The 16,668-nt window shown below is 47.5% G+C and overlaps 1 protein-coding gene across 3 annotated transcripts in view; it reads left to right on the top strand.

The window, feature by feature from the left end:
* The first annotated feature begins 5,553 nt into the window (after positions 1-5,553).
* The window catches only part of TMCC2 (transmembrane and coiled-coil domain family 2), a 36,882-nt gene continuing 25,767 nt past the window's right edge, over positions 5,554-16,668 (top strand). For 2 of the 3 annotated variants that reach the window (XM_007182797.3, XM_057536159.1), the window contains exon 1: positions 5,554-6,318. In XM_007182797.3, coding sequence (XP_007182859.2) covers positions 6,112-6,318 — 207 coding nt within the window. In that variant the 5' untranslated portion in view covers positions 5,554-6,111. Of the gene's footprint in view, positions 6,319-7,354; positions 7,387-16,668 lie in introns of those variants that run through there. The other variant, XM_057536153.1, reaches the window with a different exon arrangement.

The raw sequence follows: 16,668 nt of genomic DNA on the forward strand, positions 1-16,668 counted from the left end.
GCAGGCAGATTCTCAACCACTGCGCCACCAGGGAAGCCCCAGAATCATTCTAAAGTGACATTTTATCCTTTTAACACTCGTGATATGGATGAATGTGCATAACACTCTTCCTTGGAGTCATCTTAATCCCTCATAGAGATCCGTCTCTCTCTGGACTGTGGTACTTGTCTCCCCCTTGGAGTATTGACAGTCATCACCACTTCAATCTTATGCTGTTGTTTTACATTTCATTTGTGTCTCATTTCCCCAACTGGACTTTAAGTCCAAAGGCAGGGACCAATGTCTTTCTTTGTTCTCTATCTTCCACAAGCATCTTGTAAAGCCTTTGTAAATGATATTTATTTCATAAATATATTTGAATGAATGGAGATACATCTAACTGTAGTCTAATACTCATTGATAAATTCTTTACCACAAGAGTGGCTCAAAATTACAGTTGTGAAAGGACTATTAGGCTTTTAGTTTTAGAGTCAGACAGAGCAGAGTGTAGCTCTCAGGCCTATGAAAGTGCTATAATCTCTCTGAGCCTGTTTTCTCATTTGTAGAGTGAATAACCCTTACCTTGCAGATTTGACATGGGGATTAAGAGAGAGTTCACAAGGTTCCTAGCAAAATGCCTAACACCTATGGTTCTCTTTATTTATTTATTTTTTTTTTTAGAGATTGTTTATTTATTTATTTATTTATTTATTTATGGCTGTGTTGGGTCTTCGTTTCTGTGCGAGGGCTTTCTCTAGTTGCGGCAAGCGGGGGCCACTCTTCATCGCGGTGCGCGGGCCTCTCACTGTCGCGGCCTCTCTTGTTGCGGAGCACAGGCTCCAGACGCGCAGGCTCAGTAGTTGTGGCTCACGGGCCCAGTTGCTCCGCGGCATGTGGGATCTTCCCAGACCAGGGCTCGAACCCGTGTCCCCTGCATTAGCAGGCAGATTCTCAACCACTGCGCCACCAGGGAAGCCCCTATGATTCTCTTTAAACACGTATAGTTCTCTGTGCTTACTCTTATTATTATATTTAAAAGTACCACATAGAATAATAGATGGAACTGCCATAGATATTTATCTTCAGATGAAAAATAATAAACAACTGATTCTCTCTGAGCAAAGCTGATATTTTCTCTTCTTTTTTTCTGACTTTTTAAGGTCTAGCATTTTCAGCTTTAAGTAACAGACTGTCCAGAGGTTTGTATGGATTCCCTATGGAGATGGGAAAGGACACAAAGCAGCCATTTTACCAGTCCCAGGCTCTCACAGAGAGCAGTACAATCAGGGTTTAAGTTTATGCTTCACAAACCTCCTCTGTTCATGGCCATGATGCTTGTGACTTTTCTCCCATTACTAAGAAGCAACAAGCACCCAGAATGAAGAATATGCATCCTACCTGAAATGAGAAGCAGGAACTTCCCCTTTTTTGTATTACAGATGGGAGATTCACTGCGCCAAGGAAAGAGTCAAACTTTGGATCTCCCATGCAAGTCTTAGGAAAGCTGCTAGAAAAATGTTTACAAAATTGGCAATCTGGGTTTGTTTACGCCTTTATAGCATTGCTAGTTAGGTATCAGAGAGCCTACGCTATGGAGGAAATAATATATATTATTTCTCAATAAAAATAGTAACTACAGTTTTATACCTGAAGGCAAAAAATTGAAACAAATAGCTAAGAATAAAGTGGATAGTGGTTAAATAAACCATGATACATTCACTTGATAGGATGGTAAACAATCATTTACAATGTTTACCAAAACATATGGAAATATGTCTAAGTAACAGCATATGGAATAACATGGAAAAATAGAATAACATATTGGAAAATGCTTCTGAGTACATTTTAAGTAAAAAACAGGGAAAATTTAGTTTAGACTCAAGAGCTTTCTCCAACTCACGAGTGATGCAGAGCCTTCCCAGTCCTGCCTGCCTCTTACAATAGCCAATAAAAAGCCTGTACTTAGGTGGTGGGATTGTGACATCAGCAACAATCCAGCCAATCTCCCTGACGATTATTTGCGTAGTTTACACCTCCTAATCCAACGGAACCCAGTTTCTTTTAGGGAGAGCATTGAGTGGAAGTGGAAATCTCCAAAAGAAAGGGAAGAAAATTACATTAACAAAGGAATACTTGTAATGATATTGGTATCAAAATACAGTGATCAAAATTATTATATCTGGTTTCTCAAGAGAGTACTTTTACCTTCTAAGCAAAGAACTCTAGTTAGTATGTTAAATCTTAAAATAGCTCTCTGACAACCCATTTGATGTTTAAATTTTTTTTAAAGAATTCCTGCAGAATAGGATAATTAATTATCCTTGGATAATCTACAAGCCTCTTGCTATTGGAAAAAGAGAAGGCTTTTATTTCTTAGAGTTAATTGCTCTTACAAAAAGAAAAAAAAAATCTACTTTATGCTTACCTGTTGATCTTGGCACCTTATCTTCTACAATTAAAGCTGCATCAGTTTTTCAAGGTAAATGCAGTGGCTGTCGACAAGGATAACAGGATTCCATAACCCTAATCTTTATCCTCCTTGATTATACACTTACTGGTTTAGCAAATTTGATATTACCAGGATTGCCCCCTTCCATTAGCCTAACTGGGATTTCCTTTCACAAAAAGCATTAAACTTAGTGGGATAATCATGCCTTTCTCATGTGGCAGACAGTGGGCTTGGACAAGTTTGTTAATTATTTTTGTTTCATTCAGGTTTACTGAGCACATACCATGTGTCAAGTATTTTCACATGCATTATCTAATTTAATCCTTAAAATAACCATGTGAGGATAGATATTATTAGCCCCTGTTTACAGATGAGAAACCCAAGGATGAGAGAGGTTAAGCGATTTGGTTGCCCAAGAACACACAGGGGGTAACAGAACCAGAATTCTTACATGTATTTTCTAACACCAAGACCAGTGTCCTTCCCACTACACCATGTTACTTATTTATTTATAATTAACCAGTGGTACCAAAGCAAAATGGAAAATGCTACTCCTACATACTGAATATAATCTCTTGTATTGTAAACCTGTAAATTTTTGTCTTATCTTGAACGTCAAAATATAGTATGTGCCTATATTTTCCCAAGAAACCTAGAATGATAGAATGATTTAATCCTTTAAACAAAATTTCAGTCAAAGTATTTTCAAGTTCTCTTTATTTTAGGTACTCAAGAATCGAAAATTTGTCATCAGTTTCAAACTGGTGGTTGCAGGTCACACAGCTCTCTACACAACTTCTCACCCAAACTTCTTTGGCAGTAGCATATTTGTTCTATAATATGACACTCAGTGAAAGTCAGAAATGGGTGAGACACATTTGAACTCCCAAGGATAGAACCACTGGAGAGGAATGTTCAACTTTTTGAAGCTGGATGACATCTCTGTTTAAAGCCATGGCCCTCACTCTGTGCCAGGCAATGTCTAAGTGCTTTACATATATTACCCAACACCCTATAAGGTTGGTATCCCCACTTCTGAAAGAGGAAACTGGGGCTTAAAGAGGTTAGACAACTTGCCTCCAATCACATGGTCAGTGGAGAGCAGAGCCAGGATTTGTCCCCAAGCAGTCTGGCCACAGAGTCTGAGCTCTTAACCTCTGCACAACGCTGCCTCTCCAAAATGGAATGTAAAGTATTGGCTGATTTCATGAAACCCACCACTTTTTTGTTGACCTGCTAAATATGGCCACAAACAGGAAATCTGTCCATCATGCTATGGGTACATGAAAATATTATAAACATCAAACTCAAGGTCAACTTCAACCTAGTATGGAAATGAGACATAATTCAAAATGATTATGGTCTCTGCTCCCTTAAAGCTTCACACCGACTGCCTCCACTTTTCTTCAGCCTAGAGTCAGGTCATGAACATGTGTCCACATGTGCTCACTATTTGCCACCCAGGGTCTGTAGGGCCCCTACACTTCACTGGGGCGAGTCAGGCAGGGGGCAGTAGACTCTGTCTGACATCTTGCACTGAGGTCATCTGCCCCCACTGGTTCTGTCTACTACTGCCACCGACTTCAAAGGCACATTCTTCCTTTCCCTCACCATTGAAAATGCTAAAGGCTTGTGGCCTTGTGCTTCCACATTGTGCCTGATACTGTCTAGTGGAGGTGGGGGTGGTTCTACATTTCCAGCCCATCCTAAATTCCTGTTTTCTAGAAATGGAGCTGCCTTGTTTAGAAAGTAGCTGCTAGACTGAAGTAAATTCTTAACAACTTAGGCTCTTCTAGGACACACATTAAAATGAGTGGTTGGAATGGGAAAAAGACAGAACAGAGTCAGGAGACTCGCAGACTAGTAGGACTGAAGTGAGGCCAGAATGGTATGATGGGTGTGAAAGAGACTGGGAAACTGTGAAACACTTTAGAGATCACTGTGACTCACTGACTGAGTGGCCCCTTCACTACAGTCTAGGCCAGTGCTTCTCAAATGTTAGCTTGCATCAGAATTACCTGGAGGACTTGTTAAAACAGATTTTGGGGCCCACTATTTTTGATTCAGTAGGTCTGGATGGTGTCCAATAATTTGCATTTCTATCAAGTTTCCAGGTGATGCTGCTGCTGCTGGTCCCAGGACCCTACTTTGAGAACTGTTCGTCTAGGCTGCTGGGTGGACAAAAACCATGGTATCCACAGTAAGCACAGGGTAGGCACTCATATGGGGTTGTTATTATTACTAGGTTGCATATTTTGGTAACCCCAGTATTTGCTCTCTTGTGCCTCCAGATTAGTCAGCGCACTTTGGCTGAGATTGATGGGAAAAAGAGATTGCATTCCTTTCCTCTCTTCCATGTCTCAACCTCCTGCCATAAATACCCCTTCTTATTTCAAAGCTGCTTCACAGTTTGCAAAAAACTGTCACATACATTATTGTGTTCAAAAATGAAATACTTTCTCATTTCTGAGCATAAAGCTGAGACTCATGAGATAGTTTACTTGAAGTGGGGGGAAGGGAAGGGGCGATGGGGCAGAACACCCGCTTTCTTCTCCTTGCATTTGCAGCTCTGAATGTAGGCATTGGTAGGTGTTTCAGGTCAAGTGTCAGAGGGGATCCGCGTCTTCCTCATTGAGGAGATGTTATAATGTGCAAAGTTAGAGCAAAAAAGCAGCGATGATAAGCATCCCTATTCGTCTCCTCCCCGCCAAATAAAATGAGTGGGTGGGGGGAACCCCGACAGAGTCTTTCCTGGAAGACTCACGCATCTGAGTGAGTTTTAGCAGATTCTCACGCATCTGCTAAGACCGCGTTCCATTGGCCAGCCGCCCCCAGTCTCTACTCCGCAGCCCGCTCTCTGCAATGCTAAAACGCAGTAGCCTTACCCTCCAGACCTCTCCTGGGGGATCGCACGATGCAACCAACCCTAAAAACGTGGCCGCGCGACACCCCCTCAGCCCTCCGGGCTTCCCATTGGCCCGTTGCCGTTGTCACTCCCTCCTTGCCTCGCCTTCCCCCTCCCGGGCCGAGGCACTGGGCGGGGTAGGTTGCGCGCTCGCCGCTGGCTCTGGCGGCGGTCGAGGCTTTGCAGCAGGCGGCGCGGAGGGCGGGGAGCGGGTCTCGCGCGCGCGCGCGCGCGCGGGGGAGGGGCGGGGCGCGGCGAGCTGCGGGCTCCGTGGCCGGCCAGTGTGGGGCGGGGGCCCGCGGCAGGGCTGGGGGCCGCAGTCGGCGCCGAGGGCTGCCGACGAGGACCTGGCCGGCCGGCCGCGCCATGCCTGCCGCGCCCAGCAGCCCGGCCCGCCGGGAGGGATGCGCTGTGCAGCCCAGCTCCGCTCCGCCCGGCCCTTGCCCTGAAGCAGAAAGTTTGGGGGCTGGGGGCTATCTCCTCCCGCTCCAATGACTGCCCAAGGACTCCTGCTGCCCATCCTCGGTTATGACCTGTCTCCGCTCCCCAGGTCGTAATGAACTATTGCAAGCTGTAACCAAGGCTCCCCTTCCTCTCCCCTCTCTCACCCTCCTTTAAAAAGGTTTATTTTTTTAATTCAAGAAATTGTGATCCGCCGACTCCCCTCCTCGTTAATAATTTAGACCCCAAGCCTCGTTTCTGAGTGTAAGAGGGGGTGCGGTCTCCCCCAAGAAGGCGCGCTGGAAGGACAGATTCCCCTTGCCGACCCACATACACCATGAAGAGGTGCAAATCGGACGAGCTGCAGCAACAGCAGGGTGAGGAGGATGGAGCTGGGCTGGAAGATGCAGCTTGCCACCTGCCGGGCGCGGACCTCCGGCCTGGGGAGGCCACGGGTGCTAACTCCGCTGGCGGGCCAACTTCGGATGCGGGCGCTGCCGCGGCGCCCAACCCGGGTCCCCGAAGCAAGCCTCCCGATTTAAAGGTGAGCGCAGACCCTCCCCTTACGAGTCCAACCGGCGGCTTAGCTTTCCCCGCCCCACGCAGAAGTGCTTTAACAGAATAAAAGTGATGGGGAAGCCAGACAAAGGTCAGAGAGAATGAGCAGATGTTGGGCCAGACCCTGTGCTGGACGTCAGGTACCATTTGTGCCTCTGTCTTTCAGCTCGTTTCGGGCCTCTGTGTTTGTTCCTCATTATTCAGCAGACGTTCTAGTGACTTACGCATCCGAGATTGTTTGAATAATGTGTGTGAAGTGCTATTCGCAGACAAAGGGCTGGAGAAATCCAAGATGCTAACTAAAAAGTTGACATCACTTTCCCTCCTGTAAAATGGCAGGGGAAGAAAATTACAGCGTGGGAGCCCAAGCAAAAGACCGTTAGTTTCCTTTGCTGAATTAGTTTCCTCCTTTTGGGACCTTCCTGGAGTGAAGCTCAGTTTGTCCATCTGTGAAAGGGGAGTGTGGGTTTCTTGCCGTTAGGTGGAGCCAGAGGTTAAGCTAGTGCTTGGAGATCCCTGCCCGCTTGCTAAACCAACCCCAGGGTGGAGAACTGACAGGTGGCAGCTTAGTGCTTAGGCTGGTTTGGGGCCTCGGTTCAAGTTGCACACACGCAGAGCCGGCATTTAGAACCAGGATCCGAAAGAGGCGATTGCATGCAGCTGGGAGTCCTTTATTTTCCAGCCTGAGGTCGCCGAGACAATTATTGAGCTGTATTGGATGTCTCTATATTAATTAAAACAGCAGCTGTGATAAATAATGCACCTTTGCTGGAGCTGCCACAGGGACTGCAGGCTCAGGCTTCTCAAGCCAGCTCACCACAGGGCTGAGAGAGATGTCAGCCCAAGGAAGGAACTTAGGTGCATCGGAGATTGATGCCTGGGGGACATTTTCTCCAGAGGGGGTGCAAGGTCTTAGCTAGGGGAGCAAAAGGACTCCCTTATGTTAAATAAAGCCTGTATCCTATGGCAGCAGCCACTAAGGAGCTCACCAGAATAAACCAATGACATTCCTCGTTCGACCTGAGCGGCACAGAGTCAGGAAGTTAGAGCGCAGGTGAGTGTGCTCTTACCTGTGTGTTACCTGTCTGTGTTTCTTGGGGAGGGCTGAGAAGGTGACTGCTACCTCCATGTGTGTACTTTAAAAATTTGTGGTAGTTATTCGAATGTGACCTCTGGTTTTGCTGCTGTCCTTTTCAGAGTTTTGGGGCTAGCCTTATGTCTAAGATGAGCTCCACTGGGTAGGCTGTGCGCATTAAGTCCTTGGTACCTGGCACACCTGCCACTTCTGAGCCCACCCTGTGTGGTCAGGAGGTGTGGTTCCTATTTTAAATGAGATGGTGAAGGAAAAGAGCTGCTCTTAAGGCTGATGTGGGGAGGGGGCCAGCCTTCTGCTGCAGACTTCATCTTCATTCTGGGCCGATCCAGATGGGTCTGGCCAGCAAACCCTGATTCCTTGACCAGGTGGGATTCTCACGCTGAGTCCATGAGCAGCAGCCTTGGAAACTCCCGGACTCTTCAGCTCAGGCAGCAGTGGAAACGACCAGCTCCATTCATTCCCCCAGCTGCCTTCATGAGGGAAGGTGGACTGGTTGTGGTGTGGGGCTGCAGTGTCTTTGTAGATAAAGCTGCTTAAAGAAGCTCGTTCATCTCCACCCTCTTATACTCCCTCTCTCTCTCTCTCTCTCTCTCTCTCTCTCTCTCTCTCTCTCTCTCTTTTTTTTTTTTTTTTTTGTGACACTCATTCTGGTTGGGGCAGACATAGCAACAACTCTACACTTGATGTTAAATGCTGACTTTCCCCGAACCAAAATTGACATCAGGTGTGAGAAAAGACGTTGTCCTTCCAAGTTATCCTCCACCTCCACCAGAAAGCATATCACCGAGGTAACCACCGCCATGTGGACCCAGGCTGGCAGCCCAGAGAAAACCTAGCTGCTGCCTGCTCAGGGGGAGCACGGGGAGACAATCAGGGCCTTTTCCTGTTTATCTCTGTCTGCTTTATCACGTGTTTACAGCATAGGGACTTCAGAACCAGGCATGAACTTGGGGGCTATCGCAATTTGATTTGCTCTGTGATCTCAGGCATATCACTCAACGTTTCTGAGCCTTTTTCTGGGGGAAAGGGACCAGGAATATTGAAGTGTGTCCAAACTTGTTTACCAGTGCTGGCACAGTTTTCCAATGATGGAAAAATTCCATCTTTGGCTCTAGCACTGGGTAGAAGCTAACTTGTTTTAGATTTGATGGTGGTACCAGAACGGGGTAAGTTTGATTTTTAACACCCCCCTGCCTCATACCTGTGTTTGGCCTGGAGCAAGCCGCAGTTCTGGCTTGCTGTTGTTTTCATTTTAAACTTTGGAGATAGGAACTTTTGGTCCTTTAGTCCCACTTCTGTTTTCTTGTGACAGCTCCAGGCATTGTGATGGATTAGGTGCAATGGAGGAAATCATCTTGAGAAAGGGGGAAAAAAAAAAAAGGCTTTGTGTGAAGCACCTCCGTGGAAGTTTTGCGGAGGGAGAGGAGAGAATTTTGGTCTGAATGTGCCCTAGCTAGTGGCAGCCAGAGCTTTCAGGGACTCCCGTGGTCTCCCTCCATGGTCCTTCAGTGTTGTGGAGAACTGCACTGTAAATTTCTCCTATGGTGGCCTGGGATCCGTGATTATGGGGTGGGGAGGACCAGTGAAAAGAAGGAAAAATAATTAAGCAGCAGTCTTAAAGGAGCAATCATAAAACTGTAACTGAAAAATAGCCTGAAAATGGACATTGCCCCACAGGCAGCTTATGCAGGTACTTTGGGGGCCTTCTCAGCTACTCCACACATTTGATGTGACCTTCAGGGGCGATCTCAGCAGACGCTCCTGCAACAGGAGCCCAACAATTCAGAGTCACATCCCCTGCCCCCTATGGCTTGAATTCCTGTTGAACCACTTGAGTTCATGTCTTGATTCATTTGTGATCATTATCCAGTCCTTTGCTGCTGCCAGGTTCCTTGCTAGTTGGGAGGAGATGCTAGATTGCTGGTCACAGAGAGTGTCGGCTGACCAAAAGTACATCAAGATTTTCCGGCAAGTAAATGCAGTGCCAGTGAGAGTGGGAGTGGGAGGAGCTCAGGGGAAAACTGCAGAAAGGGATGGAGCACACATTCCTGTTAAAAATACAGCATGTGGTAGATGTTGCTGAGGCCTGGGATGAGTGGCTAAGCACGAGAGTCAGCTGGCTCTGTCCTGATGCCTTTTAGAAGCCCGAGGGCAGGGGAGGAAATCGCAGACCTCTCCACCTCTCCCCAGCCTTTCCTGAAAGGAAGGCTCTGGGTTTGCTGGCTGGAGGCCTTCCCCTGAGGTTCTCTATCCCCTCACAAAAGCCCCTGCAAATAATTTCTCCAGGGATTTCTGAACAGTACTAATATTTTTTCCTGGAAGAAGAAGGGGGTATTCTGAATTGCACCATTCCAGTCCTGGTTCGAAGTGCTTTTTTTTTTAAATTTTATGTATTTTTGGCTGCACCGGGTCTTCGTTGCTGAGTGTGGGCTTTCTCTATTTGCGTTGAGCGGGGGCTACTCTTCATTGCGGTGTGTAGGCTTCTCATTGTGGTGGCTCCTCTTGTTGCAGAGCATGGGCTCTAGTCACGCGGGCTTCAGTAGTTGTGGCACACAGGCTCAGTAGTTGTGGCTCTGGGGCTCTAGAACGCAGGCTCAGTAGTTGTGGCGCATGGGCTTAGTTGCTCTGTGGCATGTGGGATCTTCCCGGACCAGGGTTCGAACCTCTGTTACCTGCATTGGCAGGCGGATTCTTAACCACTGCGCCACCAGGGAAGCCCCTCGAAGTGCTTTGGACTCAGGACTCATTTGGGTTCTTTCATCCACACCATTCACTGGTCTTCCTGTCTGCTCAGAGTGAAGAGCGATTAGAAACCAAAGATCTGAGGGAAAGTCACAACTTAATCCTATATGATTCTCCTTGCTGGCTCGCAGCCTGTGCTGATCACAGGTGCGTCACCTGCGCCCGATGCCCCTTGTTCGTTCAGCGGTCCAGTAGAGAGCCTGCTGGCAAAGGGTTCATGGGTTAACAGATACTGATGGCTTCAGGGGGGAAGGCATGTTTTAAATTGTGAAACACGACGTGCATATAAAAGTGTCTGAAAACATATGTACCCCTTAAATAACAACAGCAAAACAGACACCCTATCTACCTACCACCCAAGTTAAGAGAGAGAACATTGACATTCCCAAGAAGCCCCTGCTTATTTTTCTCTTATTTATTTATTTTTAAGGCCCAGGGTTTTAGTAAAATTAATGGGCCTCAGTTTCTCCACTTTTTCAATGGAGAAGACAGGCGACTTCATGGGAATGCGGGCGGGATGGAGGGTTGTGTGTGCTCTGGGACCCTGGGGAAGGGTTCCGATGGTAGGGCAGGGCTCTTTGTGGCCTTGCTGCGTCATGAGGCCCCCAGCTCTCCTTCAGAGGTGATATGTTCAGGTGTGAAGACTCCCACAGTCTCAGGTGGGAGCAGGACCCCTGGGAGATGTTTCATCAGGGGAGGTAGGATTGCGGTAGACCTAAGCACAAGGAAATGGGAAATCAGTTCTTCGGCAGCAGGCACTGCCTCTGCCTCCAGGCAAACAGAGTGAAACACTTGCAAGAAAGTCATCTGTCGAAGCACATGTAAGTTTGAGGGTGCTTCCAGCATCACTGATGGAATCAGAAACATATGGGATTCATCAGAAGAGGTGCACTTAGAGAAAGTTTTAAAGGGTGGAAACATTAATTACCAAAGAAGAGGAGGGCACTTTCTAAGTGGGGGAAGTGAAAGGGCAAGTGCCAGGTCCCTTGTAAGGCCAGTGCCCTTTTTTGACTGGACAGCAGTTCCCCAGCCCTGTAAATAGCCAGGGACAGTGGAGGGTGGTGAAGAATGCGGAGGGTGCCTGTATTTGTCCCACCTGGACCTAATGTGAGGAGGGCAGAGGGTCCTGAGACCTGGGGTTGCCCCTCTCCTACCCCCTCTGCCATCAGGAATTTTCAGAGCAGCCCTGGATATGGGCTTGGGAGGAATTGGTGGCCAACAGGAAAGCATGTGGTGAATGAAGCTGTCTGTTCTCCTGCCACATATTGGGTTCTAGATGAATTCCCAGCTGCCCTTGTTCCAGTGGGAACTGTCGTGCAGGCTCGGCATTTACAGAATGTGCTACTTTTCGTGTATTTAATTGTCTTAACTGCCAATCCCATTAACAAGAATCTCTCCGTCAACAAGGAATTGAAACATTTGATAGGACCTGAATTTGGGGTTGAAGTTTTAAAAAAGTGTGGGTGTCAGGAGCTGGGGAAAAAATATCTCAGGTGGCTTCTCAGTGGTGATCTTGGAGGCCAACTCTAAATTCATGCCTATTTTCATCTCTCCTCTAAGAAAGATGTCTCGCTTTGAAATGCTCATGGATGAGGAGGGTGCATTCTTAGAATGAGGCCATACTGGACAGGGTCCCCCTTTATCAGCCAAACACTTAAGCCTCTCTCCGTGTTGAAAAGTTAAAACAAAGCTGTTGAGGGATCGCAGTTATGTTTTGTGAGAAAGACAGTATTTGACTTTTCAAACCAAATGGCTAAAGGCTTCCTTATTCCAGCCAAGCTGGCTGAATGATGTCCACCTGGAAAACAAAGCTGGCTGTGAGAACATTAAGTCTTGACCTGAGCCATTTGTGAGGACAGGAAACACATTTGGGCCCCTGGGTCTGTGTTCATCCTTTTCCAGGCAATTACTAAGATGATAGACTGAGACAAGGTTTTAACTGCAGCAGGAGGGATCTGGGTTAGACACAAAAAACTGTGCGAATGAGCATTTTAAATCTCTGGAAAAGATAGTTGTCTAAGGATTAAATCGCCTTTTGAAGATGGTCTTGTAGATGTGCAGAGTTTCCACTCAAAAAATAATTAAGTAGCATTGGCCATGTTTGTGTTAAGGTCTCTCCCCCTACTACTGGGGGCACAAAGATAATAGATGATACAGCTCCTGCCCTCCATTTGCTCATGGAGGATTCCATCCAGAAGCAGGTGAAAAGTTGGATAACCGTTTGACAGAGCCGTGTCACAAGGCAGAACATGATTAATTGCAAGATGAGTGGTGTAGATGACGAGCGCTCTGGAGTTCAGAGCAGGGTGGTGAGGTCACTTTCGACCGGCGTAGTCAGACAGGGCTGTATGGAGCGGGGGGCAGTGAACGGGGTGTAGGATAAGAGGCAGAGAGAGGGCACACCATGAAGATAACTTTAATCAGAATCTTTTGGGACTTCCCTGACGGTCCAGTGGTTAAGACTTCACCTTCCAGTGCGGGGGGTGTGGGTTCAATCCCTGGTTGGGGAGCTAAGATCCCACATGCCTCGCGGCCAAAAAAACCGAAACATAAAACGGAAGCAATACTGTAACAAATTCAATGAAGACTTTAAAAATGGTCCACATCAAAAAAAAAAATCATTAAAAAAGAAAAAGAATCTTTTATGCTGATAAATGTTGAGCTGATTCTGCCTTCAGATCCGCTGCATGAGGTCACCTTGCCTGACTTGCATTGGCTCAGGCAGAATTCTCTGAGCAATAAAGGAACGAGGAATTAAACTAAAATTGAGAATGGGGAAATCACTTGCCCCTGAGTTGAGATCTGTTTGTTTAATGTCAGCTGGGATGCTGGGGAAGAAAAAAATGCTTCCAAAAATCTTTCTTCACTGTGTTTCTAAGAGAAACAGTTGCAGCCGCTCACTCTTCATCATTGTGGCCGTCAGCGCCAAACCTGGGGTGGCAGTTCCTCTCCCGCTCCAACCCCAGGCTCCCCACCCAAGGCCTCTTAAGGGCAATTGAAGACTTCTGCAATCCACTTTGTATTTCAAGAGTAGGACTCTGTGGGTTTTTTACAGCGATTAGCTCTCTAATGCTGGCCCTGTTTCCATAGAGACCCTGTAAATAGAGGAACGTTGGCGACCTAGGCTTGCTAAGGCTCACGGTGACCCAATCACCCCCTGAACCCTCCCAGCCGGACCTGTGGTGGGGCAGAGGGAGTTTCAAACCCAGGCAGGAGGAGGGGATGTGCAGTCAGCTATGCAGTCAGCTGCCAGGTGGGATAATTAACTGTAGGTAGTGTCACTTTTACAGATCCTTTCAGCTCTAATGGGAGTTGTTAAGAAGACAGGGACCTGGAGGAATTAGAAGCTGCTTTCGGCTGTTTTTAACCAGATGGTGCCAAAGTCACTGCACCCCGAAGCATTTTACTTTTGACCTCAGGCAGCTGTGTTTGCAGCTTTTGGAGCAGACTTCCCCTTTGGGGGACCCACACCCAGGGAGGAAAGGAGATGAAGCCTAGCTGTTCAGAGACCACAGCCTTCTCAGGAAGGATCTTTCGGAAACCATCTAGTCTACCCTTTCTTCCCGAGACGACGATGGCACTCCAAGGAGGCGGCACCCTTTCTGCCCTTAAAGATAGTTCAGGGAACGACAGCAAACTTCTCTCATTTACCTGCCCAGGTACAGGCACCTGGCCCCAGGATGCTCTCCTTTCTGCCTTGCTTCTGGCCTCTGGGCAGTTCTGGGACAGCCCTTGCTCGTGCTCATGGATCGGGAGACCTGTTTGTGTCCCATCTCTAACTCTGAAACATCTCAGCTCTCTTCCCCTAATAAATACACGGCTTCGTTTGGCCACCAAAATGGTTTCTGGCAGCGGGGGAAAAGCAATAGTCAATGTGGAGAAGCAAGTGACATTTAGTAGCTGGAACCTGTTAGTCAGAGCAGGTGGTGCTTTCTGCCGCGTTGGTGGCTGAGTTCCCTCAAGCTAGTCACCATGGTTTTCCTCATTTCCAAAACTTGTGGCTGGTTATGTGTATGTGCTGGTTTCTTTTTTTTTTTTTTTTTGAACACTTACCGTGTTATGTCAAAACTCCTTAACTCTCTCCTCCCTGACACCCACATGCAGAAACAGCCCAGCCCATGTGTTACCCTGCTTTCTTGCCTTGCACCTTATAAGTGAGGAAAACCCCCTGCATTTGGAGCCATCTCCCTCCCCCCATTATTCTTTGTCTTCTTTTTTGTTCTTTTCCTTCATCTCTACCATAGACTTTAGCAGACTCCTCAGCGCTGCTGGGGCAAAGGTCCTGGGGTCACCCTGGCTTTCCTTTACCTGCAGAACAGATGGGAAGGTGGGAAAGGAAGACCCACACTGGTTACAGGTCTCGCCCCAGTCCTACGGTGTGGCACGGGAAGATTCACCACTGCAGTTCAGGGGGCGGAACCCCCCGTGGCCCAGGCATTTTTGTTTTGTTTTGATCCTGCCTGTGATACTGTTCTGGGACACACGTAAATACTGTATCTGCTTTAGTCTCGGAATCAGTGTGTGAGCCAGTGAAGGTAACTTAGACTAGAAGTTGGAGGTTCTTCTGTGTGACTGGGATGAGCCCCTTAACTGTGCTGTGCTTCAGTTTCTTCATCTGCAAAATGGAGACACTGATGCTCTGTGACATTAGGCTAGCGTCAGGTTAGAGTGACAGCATACATTGGAAAGCACTTTGAAAAATGCTGTTGTATGATATTAAAAGTAATTTGACCAAGGATTTTAGGATTCAGTGCAGTATAGCAGACAGTGGTGGCTGCTGTCCCCAGTGCCTACCCCTTTCTCCTGGGGCTCAGGGAGAGGAAATGCCTTGGGACTGTGGTGCCGTCTTGAAGGGAACCCTGTATCTGAGTGGATGTGGAAGAGGGGCCTCAGTGTTGGAGAAGCTAGGTTAGGAGTGGTGGGGAGAGGGGAAAGAGGCTTGGAATAGAATGCTAGAAAGACAATTTGTAATATGTAATGTGACCATTTGGCAGAAGTTGCTGGACAAATGCCAGAGCCAGCTGGCCCCATCTACGATGCCTGGAGGATGGTCTGCTGTCAGCTTGGGCCCGACGAGGAGGGGGGTGTCCTGGCCTGTCCCTGGTCCAGAGGCTGCAGGATCTGGCCATTGCTAAGTCTGGCGGAGTGCACTCCTCAGTCCGGCCTGCCTTGGATGTGGTGGTTTTACCCTGAGCAGACTCTGCCTCAGGCTGGCCCTGAGGAGATGGTAGCTCCCATCAGGAGACCTGGCACTGTGAAACCTAGCGTCTGCGGGGCTGCCCCAGGATTAAATTCTTGAGAAGGAGTAATGGTCACCTTAATTTCCTCACCTAAAAATGGAAATGTTGCTGCTGTTGCTTTTATTAGTTTCTGGGAAAATCAAGTGAGAGAATGCAGGAGAAAGAGCATATTGAAAACTGTAAACCGTTAGTTCACGGTGAGCTGTGATGATATAACTTATCTGGCCTGTAAAATGGGTTTTACAGGGGCCCCATCTACTTTGAGGATTGTGGGGCTACTCAAACGAGGTGAAAAATGAAAATCCTGCACTTTGACATAATCCACAGTAGTGTGCATATTGTTATTGACATCAGATGTAAGTGCAGCTTACATCTTACAGTAGTGTCTGCACAAAGCACGCTGAGGTGTAAAGTTAACAGTGAGAGTGGGGTCAGCTAATTCAGAAGATCTGAAGCTGGTTTTCTCCTTGGTGTCTGCATGGTTCAAGTTTTCTGCTCTGTAAGTTTGTTTCTAGAAAAAAAAGAAAAGCCAGTACTTGGAATTCTTTGCAAGGTTTCCTAGGTGACCGAGGCTGCCTCCTGAGGTGATAAGTTTTACAGATGAAGACATTGAACCCCATGTGGCTGGGCTCTGAGTTTCCCTCTCAGGAGTTACAGAATGGGCGTTCTCACCTGGTCCTCAAAGTCCCACCCCTCCTGCTGTTGGCTCTGAAGCTTTCTGCCGAGGGTTCAGCTCCACCACGTGAGCCGACCCCCTGACAGAAGCAGCTGTCTGGAGTTATCCCACACGTTGCCTCGCCCTGGCCGGGTGGTGGGGCTGCCTCTCGCTGAGCAGTGCTGCCTGGGGAGCAGGTGGAGCATCTCAGCGGCAGAGCTAAGAGGGAAGCCGGGGCCAGTGCAGCACTGGGCTCCAGAGCCCCTTTGGTTTGTTCCAGTCTGAGTGGAAAGACACTAAGACCGTATTCTAAAGAAGTGGTCACCTTACTGACCGCACTACAAGGTATGCCCATTGAGGTAGTTTATTTACTTTTTTAACATTTACCAGTTTATTGTACAGGGTACAGATGAACAGCCAGATGAAGAGGCACATACGGTGAGGTTTGGAAGGTCTTGAGTACAGGAGCTTCTGTGGCCCTGGGACTGGGGTGTGCCACTCTCCTGGCATGTGGAAGTATTCACCAACTCGGAAGCTTCAGTAAAATTTATTTTATTGCTATGTCAGGAATGAGATTGGCTATAAATAAGAGGAAATTATTCT

Source organism: Balaenoptera acutorostrata, chromosome 1 (assembly GCF_949987535.1).
Source record: "Balaenoptera acutorostrata chromosome 1, mBalAcu1.1, whole genome shotgun sequence".
NCBI classification, from domain to species: domain Eukaryota; kingdom Metazoa; phylum Chordata; class Mammalia; order Artiodactyla; family Balaenopteridae; genus Balaenoptera; species Balaenoptera acutorostrata.